The sequence below is a fragment of the Cyrtonyx montezumae genome, unplaced genomic scaffold, assembly GCF_038088225.1.
Source record: "Cyrtonyx montezumae isolate F1298 unplaced genomic scaffold, pur_monq_1.0 scaffold_1, whole genome shotgun sequence".
Taxonomy (NCBI): Eukaryota; Metazoa; Chordata; class Aves; order Galliformes; family Odontophoridae; genus Cyrtonyx; species Cyrtonyx montezumae.
This window is the reverse complement of record NW_027071825.1, coordinates 124699-139923: the sequence shown is the minus strand read 5'-3', so window position 1 is coordinate 139923 and position 15225 is coordinate 124699. Positions and strand designations below refer to the sequence as shown.

The 15225-nt window shown below is 37.2% G+C and overlaps 1 protein-coding gene and 2 non-coding genes across 3 annotated transcripts; all 3 read left to right on the top strand.

Annotated features, from left to right (window-relative positions):
- The first annotated feature begins 2329 nt into the window (after positions 1-2329).
- RABGGTB (Rab geranylgeranyltransferase subunit beta) lies at positions 2330-12713 on the top strand. The gene is made up of 9 exons (XM_065737132.1): positions 2330-2338; positions 2941-3048; positions 4345-4542; positions 7042-7147; positions 8228-8280; positions 8389-8499; positions 10093-10218; positions 10944-11093; positions 12541-12713. Exons 1-9 carry the CDS (start codon positions 2336-2338, stop codon positions 12679-12681), a joined length of 996 nt encoding a protein of 331 aa, XP_065593204.1. The 5' UTR covers positions 2330-2335; the 3' UTR covers positions 12682-12713.
- Positions 3162-3244, top strand: LOC136055329 (small nucleolar RNA SNORD45). Its single transcript, XR_010622840.1, has one exon. It is a non-coding gene; the product is annotated as a small nucleolar RNA SNORD45 (small nucleolar RNA).
- On the top strand, positions 5675-5759 carry LOC136055321 (small nucleolar RNA SNORD45). Its single transcript, XR_010622839.1, has one exon. It is a non-coding gene; the product is annotated as a small nucleolar RNA SNORD45 (small nucleolar RNA).
- Positions 12714-15225: the final 2512 nt, after the last annotated feature.

Genomic DNA, 15225 nt, shown 5'->3' with positions numbered 1-15225 from the left:
CAAGAAGCTGTGTGTGCCCCATCCCCAGCAGTACTCATGGCTACGCTGGATGGCACCCTGGACAGCCTGATCTAGTGGGAGGTGTCTCTTCTATAGCAAGGGTTGGATCTGGATGATCTTTAAGGTTCCTTCCAACCCAAACCATTCTGTGATTATAATGTAAACATTCCCTTAGAGTACTGGTTTATTCGGTCTCTCAGACTTAAGCATATCTTCAATTCCACTCCAAGCTGTCTTTCAACTTCAGTGCTAACAAGGAGCTTATTCACTTAATGAAGGGTGATGGATCCTAGCCTAGAAAGCACCTGAAACAATGATGTTTCAGTTCTGAGCACTGTAGAATTTAAATCCTTTTCTGTAGCTAAGTAAATACATTTAGTGTGTAACATCCTTACGAGTGTTCAGGTACCTCAGTCAGCTGGAGTTACCTATTATGTGTGACAGTGCATATTATCTATGGTGAATCATGAGAACAGCTTCTCTACAGTAAAGACAACTGCAAATCATCCAGATACAAAGGTGCTACTCCCTGTTGATTTTTCTGTTGGGCCAGATGTGTTGGGTGGGCATAAATCAAACTGATTAGCTTGTCGTTAAGAAAGCAGGATGGACATCCTGTTGTCCCAACAAGATAATCAAACAGATGTCTTTCTTCAGGAATAATGAGGAGCTCTCCCCCATCAAGGTTCGAAAATTTACAGCAAAATTGACCCTTAGGTTTAATCCCCTTGATAACCAGAGTTTGGAATGTAATGAATATGCATGTGCTATACCTATAAATATGCATTCATTTCTCTCTTTGGCATGCATGCTTGGTGGAGAGATCCCCCATGCACCCAGCACTGTAATAAAGGAAATACCTGCTTGACATATTGCATTGGTGTGTCAAGTCACTTTGTCGGATTTCTCAGCATCTTATATAGGTTGGATGTTAGGAAAAATTTCTTCTCTGAAAGAGTGGTCTCTGGAAGGCCTCTGGAATGAGCTACCCAGGGTGGTGGTGGAGTCACTGTCCTTGGAGGTGTTCAAGAACTGCTTAGATGTAGTAGTACTAAAGGACACGGTTCAGTGGGGAAATATTGGTGGTAGCTGGGCAGTTGGACTGGATCATCTTGGAGGTCTTTTCCAACACTGGTGATTCTGTGACTTTATAATACAATTCTGAGCCCACCCACTCATCTTTAGAATTTTGCTGTGTGCATAATCTTACTTAGAGTACTCATAGTCAAATCCATGGTGCTTATCAAGCATAAAACTTAAAAAAAAAAATAAGATGAATTTATTTCCTTATACCACAGAGCAGCTGTGATGATAAATCAAGACACCACTGAGTTAGTTGTATGCAGAAACCATTTAAATAACAGATGAATATTATACGCTTTGCAAGTAAACTCTTTGGTAATTAAATCTCCACACCATAGTCAGAAGCATGACTTATGGAATGAAATCCTACGTAGAAAGAAGTACAGAACACAGGATTAAGTATTTATGTTTAAAAGCCCCATGACCACACAATCCAGTGACACAGTATACTTGCAACTACACTTAAAACAGGAAGAAAAATGTTTCTACTTTTATGAAACATTGAAGTAACACAAGGTTACAGGCTATGCCTATATCTTTTACTCAGTTACCCTTAAAGTGCCGGATAAATAAAATATTTACTTTCAGAAAGATCTATAGCGTGACATCCCGATTAAAACTGCCCTCTGTATGCCAGCATAATACACCGTTTTTCTTGGATAGTCTCTAGAGACTGTTCCAACCCAGTACGGTTCTGTCTCCCATATGTGCCTGAGTCAATGTTCATAATTCCTAACAGAGTCATACCAGTTTTAATTAGAAAGAAAAGTGGCTTTGTTGTTGTTATTTGTTTTTTGATTTAACGGAGTATTTCTTACCTGTATTAATCCAACTCTTTCATTTGCTTTTCCTTAGAGATAACGAAAAGAAACCGAAGCCGCTTCTAAAGAGCTGATGCGCTTACTACGACGCGTGAAAGCGCTCACTTCGAGTCAGTTACACGTTACACGCGCACTCTCTGTCATTTAAATTTAGCGCTCTAGCGCGACTAGCCCGACCGCCACAACCCACGCAGGGCCCAGGGGTGCCCCGCGCTGCTCGACCGCGGCCATACAGCGCGGGGCCTCGCGCCGCACCCTGCGGGCGGCGGCGGCTTGAGCTGCCCGCCGGGGTCCCGTCCTGCTAGTGGCGCTGCGTCGCGTCGCGTCGCGCCGGGCAGGCAGCTCCCGGGCAGCCGCAGCGAGGCCCCCGCCGGGTGCTGCTTCTTGCCCCGCCCGGAAGCACCACCCTCTTTCCGGTGCAGGCGGCGAAGATGGTGGGTATGGCGCTCCGCGTGGTGGACGCGGCCCGTCCCTCTGCCCCCTGGGTTTGGGGCTGGCGCGCGCTGAGCGGCCGTGATGCCCGCAACCGCGCCGCTTCCGAGGCAGTGTGGGCCTGTGTTACTCCGGGCGGGCCGGGCCTGGCTGTGTCGGGAGCCGAGCACAGTGACTCGTGGCGAGGGGAGGCTGCCGCGCTCGGCCTGTCCGCAACGCCCGGGCTTGCGGCACCGCGGGAACCCGCGGCAGGCACTGCCTCGTGGCGCGCGGTTAGGGCCCCTGGTGTTGCAATGCGTTGTGGGAATGCTGATTTTACTGCTTCGTGTTATTTAAAAAAGAACGTATTAATTAATTAATTAATTGATATACATTTATATTTATTTATATTTATTTATTTATGTTCACCCACTTTCGCTAGGTAGGATTTAACAAGACAGAAAGTGAACCAGTGAAGCACAGAATCTGCCCCATATTTGAAGTATATGGAGAAATGTCTGATTCAGAACTGTCAGGTGCTGCTACTAGCATTGTGTAGTTACACTTGGCTGCTAGAACTCCTTGAGCTGGCTGTACAATCAATGCCTTTTTGGTGCTTTTACAGGGGACGCCGCAGAAGGACGTTGTAATAAAACCTGATGCTCCAAGTACATTGCTTTCAGAGAAACACGCGGACTACATAGCTTCATATGGAACGAAGAAAGATGATTATGTGCGTATCAGTTTGCTTCACAGCTGTGATTTTAATTGCAGTAGTACTAACTCTTATTTACTTGTTCAATTCAGTCTGAAGTATAAAGGAAGAGGGCTTTGTTGATTTCTTTAGGTCTGTGATGAGTTTTGGCATGTATTATCTGAGCATAAATGTGAAGATTATCAGTTTAGCTCTAGAATTACTCTGAGACCTTGGAAATAAACTGCTAGTTGTTCCTTCATCCACAAGAAAACACGAGCACAGCTATATTTGTGTCTGGGTGCTTGCTAGGGCAGTGCACTGAGGTGCATTGCAGCACTGCCCTGTGTGGTGGCTGTGGGGAATGCTTCTAACTGGTGTCACTTGTGAAGGCATAACTTACCAGGTGGAGCATGAAGCACGTGAATGTTATTTGGTGAAAAATATCCGTAACTGCATGTCTGAGGGAAAAAAAAAAAAAAAGCTGCAGTTATCCTTACTCTCCGCATTGTCCTGTGGTTAAAACCTGCCAGCTATTAAGAACTGCTTGGAAATAAACAATGCTTATTGGTAGTATAGATGAAGTAATGAATGTTTACATATTTTTGTGTGTGTGTGTATATATTTGTAAATTTACTTCTTTGTACAGCTCTAGATTGTGGCAGTTCTGTCGCTTATAGGTTCATAGGTTCATAAGGTTGGAAAGGACCTACAAGATCATCTAGTCCAACCATCCTCCTATCACTATCCCTACCCAAGTACTAAATCAAATCCCTTAGCACCTCATCTAAACGCTTCTTGAACAGCGCTAGGGATGGTGCCTCACCCACCTCCCTAGGCAGGCCATTCCAGTGCCTGACCACTCTTTCAGAGAAAAAATGTTTCCTCAGGTCTAACCTAAATCTTCCCCGGCGCAACTTCTGGCCATTCCCTCTCGTCCTCGTGCTTGTTATTAAGTTTCTTTAAATGTTAGGCTTCTTATTTTTGAGACTAGTTGAGGCTAAAATTTGAGTGGTACTTTGGATGCCAAGACAATAACTGATGTTCTTAGGTGAACTAGTGGCTTATTGGTTGCATATGTTTAACTTGGCATGTTGGCACGTAGGTTAATGCTCCTAAAATTAGGTAATAGGGGGAAGGGGGGGAATTTAGTGTGTGTATATATGTGTGTGTGTGTGTGTGCATATGCATGCTTTTATGCATACCAAGTGTTGTTTATATGTTCTAAGTCATTTATGGGATTGAAAATATTTGATGTATTACGTAAAATGTTTCCATTGTTGTGCTTTGGTAACATGTTTATCCGATGAAGAACTAAAATAATGCAATTCTTAGGAGTACTGTATGTCTGAGTATTTGAGGATGAGTGGTGTTTACTGGGGGCTGACAGCAATGGATCTCATGGGACAGCTGCACCGAATGAACAAAGAAGAAATTCTGTCATTCATCAAATCATGTCAACATGAATCTGGTGGAATAAGTGCCAGCATAGGTCATGATCCTCATCTTCTGTATACCCTGAGTGCCGTCCAGGTAAAACTAATGTAGAAACAACCATTTGTTTTTAATGATTTGGATGATTGCAGATATCCAGACCAGATACTGTTGGACACTAACAGTAAAAACTATTTCAGTGCCTTATTTCAAAAATAAGTCCAATGGACAAAACTTTAGGATTTAGCTATGCAAATTCCTTAGAAAGTGGTCAGATTTGAGTGTTGCACTTCTGATGTTCATTTACTGATGAATTTGCGTTCTTGATAAGTTTTATAATGCTCATCTTGAAATATTGCTTAGCTGTAGGTTGTAATGGAATCTCACATAATCTTGAATTTTGTAAACTTTTTTTAGTGTATATTTAGGTGTAAGATGTATATGTTCAGAGTAATTTTTTATGTGCACATGCTCCAAAAACTCGACTCTTATTGAAGTGTATATATATATATAATATATATACACCTTTATATAATTACTATATAAATTATATATTATATAAATATATATAATATAATATATAATAATATATAATATATATAATAATATAACATATAATAATATAATATATAATTATATAATATATAACTACTATATAAATTATATATTATATAATTACTATAAATTAATTATATAAACTAATATGTAATTTATATAATTACTATATAATGTAATTATATAATACTATGTAAACATATCCTGTATGTAAGCGTGTGTGTACCATGTTTGCATACTAGTATTTTGCAAATGGAACATCACAGTGGCCAGTTCTTGTGTTCCTCAAATCTGTTTTATTTATGTATTTTTTAAAAAATAGTATCAATCTCCAAAGCATTTTCTTAGTTTATTTGATGTGTAGTCCTTCCCTGAGAAAAATGAATTATCAGTTGTACATTCTCACTGTAGCTATCTTTCATTGTACAGCTATCACTGTAGATTTAATTTTTTGCCATCTAGTCATTTTTTTGAGGTAGAAAACGGTGCACAGAGACCCGAATGCTTCTAAACAGTCGCTTGATTGATTACATAGTGTATCTCTAATTGAAGTGCGTGGAAGAAATATTTAAATGGTGTTACAAATAAATAAGATAGCATCTGGTTTTAGGAAGGAAATGTTGGATTTAAGGTGTTAGGTTTGAAATCCTTAGGACAGAAAGGTGTTGTTTTCTTGGGTCAGTGATGATCGTTGGCATGTATTATCTGATCTAAAGGTGATGTTTATCACCACTTTAGCTCTAGAATTACTCTGAGACCCAGGAAACTAAAGTTTCTTTAGACAGCAGCTTTAGAGCTTTTCCAAATGCTCCTATCAAATTTCTTTCATGAAGTCTAATTAAATATACAGAGAAGGAGTACCGTTTCAGGTTTATATTTTGTAAGAGGCGTAAATGAACAATGCACCTCTAGATATGTAAAGCTGAAAGTGTTAGCAACTGCTGGTGTGAACTTTTAAAACATAACCAATGTGTCTTAATGAGCATGCGTGTCCTCAGTTCACAAAACCTGTTTACTCCCATCCACGTATGAAGAATGTTGAAAGTTTAATGCTGCCTCTCCTTTGATCTCAGTTATCAGTGATGTGTTCAGGTTAACTCTTGAAGGACTATGTTGCTTTGTGATTTTCTTTTTTGCATTTCTGTAATTATTTTTAAATTTAAAAAAATAGCTGGCAATTAAAATACTCCCAACTTCCAGTTAATTTTAGGTATTCAAAGCCATAGGTATGGGCAGTTCTTAGGTTCAGCTTTTTCAGTGTTCATTAGTTTCACTTGTTCTTTGTATTTTAGTTTGTTCTGTTACACTATTTATAGTAAATTTTCACAAATTACACAAGTTGTGAGTAAAAGTATGAAACCACCTGGGGCTCAGAAGTAGTACTGTTGCATCCAGGTGACATTCTATCATTTCTTGGCTCAAATCACTGCTAGTTCGTAATCTTTCCATTCTTTACTCTCTGACCTATTTTTCCTCTGGAATATGCTCATTGTGCAGTGTGTGTCTAATCATATTGTTTATATATATATAATAGCAAATTCAATATAAATATATATATTTCAAATGTATATGCATATAAAAATGTTTTAAACAAATCACTTTTGGTGAACTGTAAGTGGTACAAGTTGCTCTCTGCTTTGCTAACAGGTATAAATAACAGCAGTGCACAAACAGTGAATTTTTAATCCTAGAATGATGTTATTGCATCTCAGAATTCACCCATCATCAAATCTCTCTTGTTAAACATAATGTACACGTAAAAGTAAAGGAGCCTGATTATACCTTTGAAAGGAGAGCTGAAGTTGGGAAGCAACAAAACGTGGAGGAGTTCAACAAGAATTGTCTTCATTTTCATTTGAGAAATTTTTGGGTAGTGATAGAATGAACTTAAGTGAATCAAGTCTAATTTTAACAAAACTTACGGGCACTGGTCAGAATCAGTTAAACTAAGTCTCTTACAAATTCAGTTTTTTTTATTTGTTAATAAATGAATCTAAATAACCTTTACTTCTCTGTGATTGTTATTGTGACTTTCTTTTCTAGATTCTGATCTTATATGAAAGTCTCCATGTTGTTGATGTAAATAAAATAGTTGAATATATACAGAGCTTGCAGAAAGAAGATGGATCATTTGCTGGGGACAAATGGGGTAAATTTTAGATTGTAAAATGTATCGATTTTTGTTGACATACGTAAGTGTATGAACTTAAGTTTATTAGGATGGAAGTTTTGATTGTTTACTGCATATGAACACTTTTTCAAAAAATAAGTTATCCAGCTTTTAGAGAAAAGGTTTGGGCACTTGTAACTGACTTCTTTTATATGTTAGATACACTATTTCTGTTTTTCTTGCTATTCCATGGCCCTCCTTATATTATCCTTATCCTTTTGGACTATGAAAGGCAGCTGTCATTACATGGAAATGAGAAAAATACAAACTTTTTTTTACTCATCGGCATCTATTAATACTGATTTTTGTTTATGCATGTAAATTCTTTATGAACAAAGATAGTAATTTTTAAGCTGTAGCAAAAGCATTGAATCATTGAAAATAAGACTTATTTTTATGGAAAGCTTCATTTGATAGAATATACTGTGTCACTACTGTTCCAGTAAAAATTCAACAGTCAGTAAAGTGGTTAGTATATGTATGCTACTGGAAAGCTAGTAATTGCTCTACTTTGTGCATTATGAGAGTTATGTTATGAACTTTCTCAGCAGTCATTCTTCGGTAGCTTTTTTTTGTTTGGGGGTATAAATATGCTAAAGAAAATTTGCAATTCTGGTTACTCTTTGTCTAATAACAAAAGTGGCTTCTACTTCTCCTCGGGTATCAAAGAGAGCCCAAAACATCAAAGGCAGATCTATTTCAGGTGTTTATTTATTTATTTAAATATCCAGTCCTCTGCCTTTATCCAGTAGGGCACTACAGATAAACTTTCATATAGCTGTTTGCAAGTTACCACTAGTTGAACTGTCTTGAATATACACCTGAATGCAGATAGTGAGTTGTTTGCTTTTACATACAATAAACACAACTCATTTGAATTGTAATGTGCAGTTTGTAAATTGTTGGGGTAATAATCTGTGGGTTGAAAAGTAAGCCATACAGGGATATTTTTTTATTGTGATGCTGCTTTTACATTTGTTCCGTATTTTCAATGGTGATTTAAATGTATTGTTCTTACTAATGAAAATAATATTTCATTTTATGCTCTCCATTTTTTAGGAGAAATAGATACAAGGTTCTCCTTTTGTGCTGCAGCGACTCTTGCACTTCTAGTAAGTCCTAAATAATCTCTTGAACAATTACAGTATTTTTTCATTGTATAGCTGAAGCTAACCAACTTGGCTGAACATAAAATTTATTGGCTGCCTTTCTGTCTTGAGGGAAAACTGGATGCTATTGACGTGGGGAAAGCAGTAGAATTTGTTCTGTCATGTATGAATTTCGATGGAGGATTTGGCTGCAGGCCAGGTTCTGAGTCACATGCAGGACAGGTGAGTTTTATTTTATATGGAAATAGTTAAAATTCCTTTTTTAGGGCTGTATTTCAGGTTACTAGTACATTCTGAACGACATCCAAATAGTGATGTCAGTATTTGGCATGAGGTTTTGAAGAGAACCTGAAATTATCGTCTCATGTAGACATTGGAAAAGGAAATCATGATTGGGGAAAAAAACTGTCGTGATGTGTTGCAGTGATTACCGCAAATGCTAATGAACTGTACAAGTGAATTGTTTAATATGTTTGTTATTTATCAGGTAAACTGAGGAATAAGTGACAACTGAATCATTTAGAATCTTTTAATCTGTTAAATTGAAGGAATTAATTATTTGAGCAAAGTAAACTAATACGATGAGGTGAGTGCCTCTTGCATAGGACCCTCTATAATGTTTTGTTACAGACACTGAAGAGTGTTCTACTGACAGCAGTTTATGAAAAATGATCATTAAAATTTTGTTGAGAAGAGAGCGGAGTAGTGTAATTGAAAGATATCCAAGGATCTGTTAGGAAAAGGATCTCAAATCTCAAGACCAGAAAAATCACATGAAAAACAATTTATTTATTTATTTTTACAATGTGGCATTTAAATTTATTTTGTTTTTTTTTTTTGCATGACTACAATAAGCAGTACTGTAGCCATGGGTTACTGAAGTATGTGAAAGTAGTATCAGTTACCTTTTTGAGAAAAGGGGTGATGGTTTCCCCGGTCTCCCCCAACCCCCACTCTGTCTTATCTTTATGAGTTATATCTACAGTAGCATTGCCCCTATAGTTTAAATGGCTGGACCATTCCTGGTGTTCAAGGAGGTTGTCTGTTTGGAGTGTTTTTTCTAATTGGGAAAAGGTGGTTATAAGTAGACTTCAGTTGATGTTGTTGTTTGTTGCAGTTTGTATCTGGTTCCCTTTTCAGTGACTGCCTGAAGTGTGTTGGTAGTACGCTGTTGCACTGCATGTATTATTTTCGAGGTAAAATAGGGGTTAAGGCTACATGCCACTGAGATGCATGCCTTCTGAGATGATAGTTGTACTTAAGCATGAACGATGCAGGCAGTCCTACTAGTAACCCTTTTCTGCCAGGTCTTCTGCTTGCCCTCCATAAGCCTTAGTGTAAGAGGAATATTGATTGGTTTTCCTGCCTGTGGCAAGGGGATTGGAACTTGATGATCCTTGTGGTCCCTTCCAACCCAAGCCATTCTATGATTCTGTGAATATATGTGAACATAGGCTGATCACGAAGTTGTCATAGAGGCCACATCCAACCTGAGGAAAGCAGTTTGAGTACTCTAGCTTGTTTTAAAATAAAACAGTATTGCTCTACCTTTTCATCTTTTTGGAAATCTTAATCTAGTAGAACTTCTTACCGATGTAAGATACAATTACTGGAATTCTTTAAACAAAAGCAACTGTGAGATTAGTATCTGCCATTAATGGCAAAATGAAGCTTAGCTAAAAGGTGAAGTGTGCAAATTTTGTATCCTGTTTGCAGGATACAATAATATAATTCTTCCTTTGAGATCTTCCTGTATTTAGTGTCTTTAACTGTTTAGTTTTTAAATACACAAAACATTTATGTCTGTAATTTTAGATCTATTGTTGCACAGGATTTCTGGCTATTACAGACCAGTTGCATCAAATAAATGGTGACTTGCTGGGTTGGTGGCTTTGTGAACGTCAGTTACCTTCTGGAGGTCTCAATGGACGACCAGAGAAGGTATTAGATCGCTTATTCTGTTTGTTCAAATCTTATGTTTTCTAAAGTTGAAGACTAATTGGATCATGGCATTACTTTGAAATGCTTAGTAAACTCAAGAGATTCAGGCCTTCATTTTGATTCTTCGTTTTGTCATTAGCACTTACCTTGCAGTTCTTAGCTATTCATAGTTTGATGTCTCAGTTTGGGAAGGTATGTATACTGAAATGTCTTGCTGGCTATTTCAACCAGTATCCTATTAAATCAGGGCTTGAATATTTTCTGACAGTGGGAACAGTCCCTTCTGTAGGATTTCTACAGAAACTTCCATTTGATCTGAATCCTGTATATAGAAGTGTTTTATGTTACAGTAAAGAATTGTGTAACTTAGAATAATCTCCACTGGCAAAGAGATAACTAGTTAATATTAAAAAAAAAAACGTTTTTTTTTAATATGAAACTTGTTGTCCTTACTTACAAAAAGGGTGATATAGATTTGTAGCCTGTCCCACAGGAGGTGAAGGTTGTTTCAAAATAACATTCTTGTGGTCCTGTTTCTTGAAACAGGAAGAGGTTATCTAAAAAGAAACTGCGTCCAGAAACTTGCTTCCTGTACCCCCAGAGAAGCATTGTTTCTATGCAACGATGTTATGATAGCACAGCTAGGAGTTCATAGAATCACATACAAGTTTGTGATGTCATGTTAATGATGAAATCAAATAATATCCTGCTTCTCTGTTTGCCAGTTACCTGATGTATGTTATTCATGGTGGGTTCTAGCATCTCTGAAGATGATTGGTAGGTTACACTGGATTGACAGAGAGAAACTGCGCTGCTTTATTTTGGCTTGCCAGGATGAAGAGACTGGAGGATTTGCTGACAGGCCAGGAGATATGGTAAATAATTTTCAGTTAAGTAAAGTTTATGTAATAGAAATTCTCAAAAAGGATGTTTCATGTTTGAATGTAACACGTGATCCAGATATTGGCATTTTGTAGAACTGCAGCAGCTACAATTGGGAAAGATCAAGTTAGAGTTGCTTTACAAGGCTTACGTAGGAAGCACATGCTATTGTAATCCCACACTGAAGTCAACTGCTGTCCCCATGAGACATACCATGCTGTTTCTCAAAAGACTGTGTGGAAGATCTAGGCGAAGACACTTGATGTTTCAACAATTTGCAAGCATCTAGGGACCACCGTGAGTTAAATAGCATCCAAATCTTTTGGCACTTTTGTCTAATCTGAAAAATTCATGAGTAAATACTCAGAATAGTTACACACCACTGCCTAAATTCTCTCACTGGCTTTGATGTAAATGGGGGAGGAGGAGGCTTTTGTGATGAAATTATGAAGAGGCTGATGGTATTAATTTTCTCCTTGGCTGAGAGTAGTTACAGTTTATTGTTGTATTCTCTATTGTTTGAAGCATAAATAATTGAGATCATACAGGGTGCTGGTTGAATAAAAGTATTATGAGATCTTAGTGCAACTGCTTTTGTAAAAATGGCTGCTTATTTGTGAAAGGTTGGAAAAATCATAGCTATAACATCCAAGGAGCAAGGCTAGTTATGCTAGCATTCTAAACTAAAACTAGTGTAATTTTAGACTGTGATCCAGTAGTTGGATCTTGTGTATGTGGCTCTAACATGATAATCTAGCTCAGTTTACTGCAGTATGGAACCTTTGTGATAAGATCCAGAAATACCAATAATACAAACGGGATGTGTACTGTACCAGGTAATTTTGGATAGGATTTTGTAGAGTGACTTAAATCCACTGACAAGGTGGATATGCCGTAAGAATTTAAATATTCTGCTGCAGTTATGTGATTTCGAGGGAAATTTGTATAATGAAGGAATACTTTAATATAAAATAACTGGTGATCTCTTCTGTTTCTGTTCTTGTATTATTTTTTTTTTGTTTTTACTTTATTTTAGCAGTAGGTTGCTGTTCTCTGAAGATTTTACAGCTCTTTATTCAGAGACCATTAAACAGCATTATACTGTTGCTGAAAAGCAAAATATGATACTTGTGGATGATCATATTAGCCTACTGACTTTTTTATTTTTTGTGTTTGCTTCTGTTAACTTATGACAGTACATGGAAGTGGAGACACATGAATGTTTTTCTGAGTGGATTACAGTATAGTAGGTGCATACTGTGGGAGTTGTCTTGCCTGTGGGCTTATACCAGCTTAAAAGTGTGAATGGAAGATTTATGTAGTTGCAGTGTTACCTTCAACTACACAGGCTTGTAGTTCTCTTGCTAATGAACAGAAGCTTCCATACCAGTGAAAACTGATTGTTCTTTTGGAAATGGACAGGAGCTTTCTTTCTTACAGGTGGATCCGTTTCACACTTTGTTTGGAATTGCTGGACTATCCTTACTGGGGGAGGAACAAATCAAGGCTGTCAATCCTGTGTTCTGTATGCCAGAAGATGTCCTTCAAAGAATAAATGTACAGCCTGAGCTTGTGAGCTAAATCTCATGGAGAGAGCAAGTTGATTTATCCTATTTGTTTGGTATTACTGATTGGAAATCATATTTGAAGCTTAGAATATTTTTCTTTGAGATGTGTTTACATTTCTATAGTAAAGCAGTAGCTTTACTGTGGGCTTTGTCACTCTGTAAACTATTGTAGCAGGCTTGTAATATTCTGAGTATAATATGTTCTTTAGTTGTACATAAGAGATGTAGAAACATTTCTAATCTGTGTCTCAATGTATGGGCTTTTTTTTTTAATAAGTCAAAATAGTAGCATGAGTGGCTTAACTTTTTCTATTCCTGCAGCATCAGTAATGGTAGCATCTGTCCTTATGCAAGCATGTTTTGATGGTGTATTATGCACAGCACTTTAAAAGAATACATGGGGGAAAAAAAGAACACCCTACTTAAGCCCTTACTGCCAAACGCTCATCTGTTCTTTCTGTTCATGCTTGCCCTCTCTGTATACTGCGATTTCTTCTGATAGTAATTGTTACTAGTGAAAGCAACACCAAATACAAATCTACTCAATACAGGAATATATTCCTAGTGGTGAAGTTTTTAGACAAAATTTCACTGATAGTTGAAATGGAGTGTACCTTGAGTGCATCTATACGTTGAAAATCACTAACGTTAATCATTCTAGAGAAATTCTTTATAGGAGAGTGATGTGGAGCTGAAAATAGTGCTGATCCTAAATTTGTTGCTGGATTGAAATTCTAGTTTTGCAGCTTTTAAGACAAAAATTGCCAACACCTTATGGTGTAATTGGGAGTTAAGTTAGCCATGGAGAATACTTTTCTGAAAGATAAAATCATTTTGTCTTTGCAGAAGCCCTAGAGTTGTGTGTTACTTTACATCCTCCTTCGTGCTGTCTGAAACTAAAATGGTACTCCAGTTCACAGTAAAATTTAGGTTGTGAAGGGGAAGTCATTGTTTTTTATAGTCTCTGTATGTATGCTTAAAAGTCCAGAACTATTTCAACACTTTTGAACACCAGCTGGTTAGTTTCATCCAACCTATTGATCTTAGTAGAGAATAAGGTGCAGTAACTTTATGGGAAATTCAGAGATTGTTTAACTGCTCAAATATCTTTTTTAACCATTATTTCTTTGAAAGCTGTTAGGTGATGATAAAAAAAAACAAACAAACAAAACAACAGCACTCCTTCCATTCTAGCTGTTCAGCTTCCTGGTGAATTATTTGGTAAAAGCTTGGAATTTCACTTAAATCTAAATCTTGAAAAAATAAGGTTTGACATTAGGGGAATGAGAGCACTGATCAGGTTTTCTTTGTAAAAACAAAATTACACATTAAAAATAAATAAATTAACCTCACATTTTGGGTTGCCTTTGTAAGTGCCACATTTTTATTCAAGGCTTCACTCTTCAGTACCTAGGCATTTGCTGTTTTTTTTTCCATGTTAGATAAACAGAATACTGTTCAGAATTTCTAGTCTACTATAGACAGACATGCTGGAAACTAAAACATGGAAGATACTGCATTAGAGTGTAGAATGCTGTAGGTTAAAATCCTGTTAATGTTATTGGAACTTTTCTCTGAAGGAGGTCTGGTTAACTTGATTTCTTAAGGCAGCTGTAGTTATTAACGATCACGTTGTACAGATTGCAGGTTAAAAGTGTGTGTGTGTGCCCAAACTAAAAACTTCTCAAAAATTTTCTTCCATTCTTTATCACTTTTATCACTATTTTTTTTTTGTAGATATTATGTATATATAAAAAAAATCATTGTTTTGCTTATGCAAACAAAATCAGTCTTTTTTCAGTGTACTGTGAAAAAAAATTAGTTGGCCAATATGCATATATTAAAAGACTTCAATGTGTAATTTTGGTGCAGAGTACATTTGTTATGAATCTACTTTGTTTTTTTTTCTTAAAATTTCTCTTGATTTCTTTTTTTTTCCTGAGTTGATGTGATTGATGTGTTGCAGTAATTAATCTCATAGTCTTCAGTCACTGGTCCTTTATTAAAGGCTTTCAGAAGTTTGTACTACTTTTTCTATGCTGTTCTTCGTATGGAAAAGTCCTGATACTTTCTTCATATTTAAATTTTCAGTACTGTAGTGTAGGTACCAGTCAGTCCCAGCAATAAAAAGGCTATCTGAGGAAAATCAGCAGCCATTCTATTAGCTTCTAAGTCTACAGTCAAAGGTAGAGACAGGTGCTTTGTTATGAAGCTGTAATGTCTGTGATGATTAGGTGAAGTCAGCATTATGATTTACGAATGTGGGAAAGCGGGTCACGGGTAAGATGCAGCTTTAGTTTCTTTTTTCTTTTTTGGCCATGCACTTAGATTTCTGTCTGAAGAGAAAGTCTTAACACCATCTTCAAGAGCCTGAAGTTCAGTGTAGGGCTTAAGACAATATCAGCATCTGGAATTGGAACACATTCTCCATCCTTTGCAGTGAAACTCAAGTTTAATACTTGTATTTTTTAAGCTGTGTTTGGTGGGCACTCAGTGCTGATGTGCTCTCCTGCTCTGACGTGGGCCACTGGGCTGTCTGTGGCTGTTGGTGCTGGCA

Bases quoted from the DNA above. Each gene is read 5' to 3' on its own strand.
- RABGGTB (XM_065737132.1), top strand. The intron at 7,148-8,227 runs GTAAATTTTAGA...TCCATTTTTTAG, and splicing joins ATTTGCTGGGGACAAATGGG to GAGAAATAGATACAAGGTTC. The intron at 10,219-10,943 runs GTATTAGATCGC...TCTGTTTGCCAG, and splicing joins TCAATGGACGACCAGAGAAG to TTACCTGATGTATGTTATTC.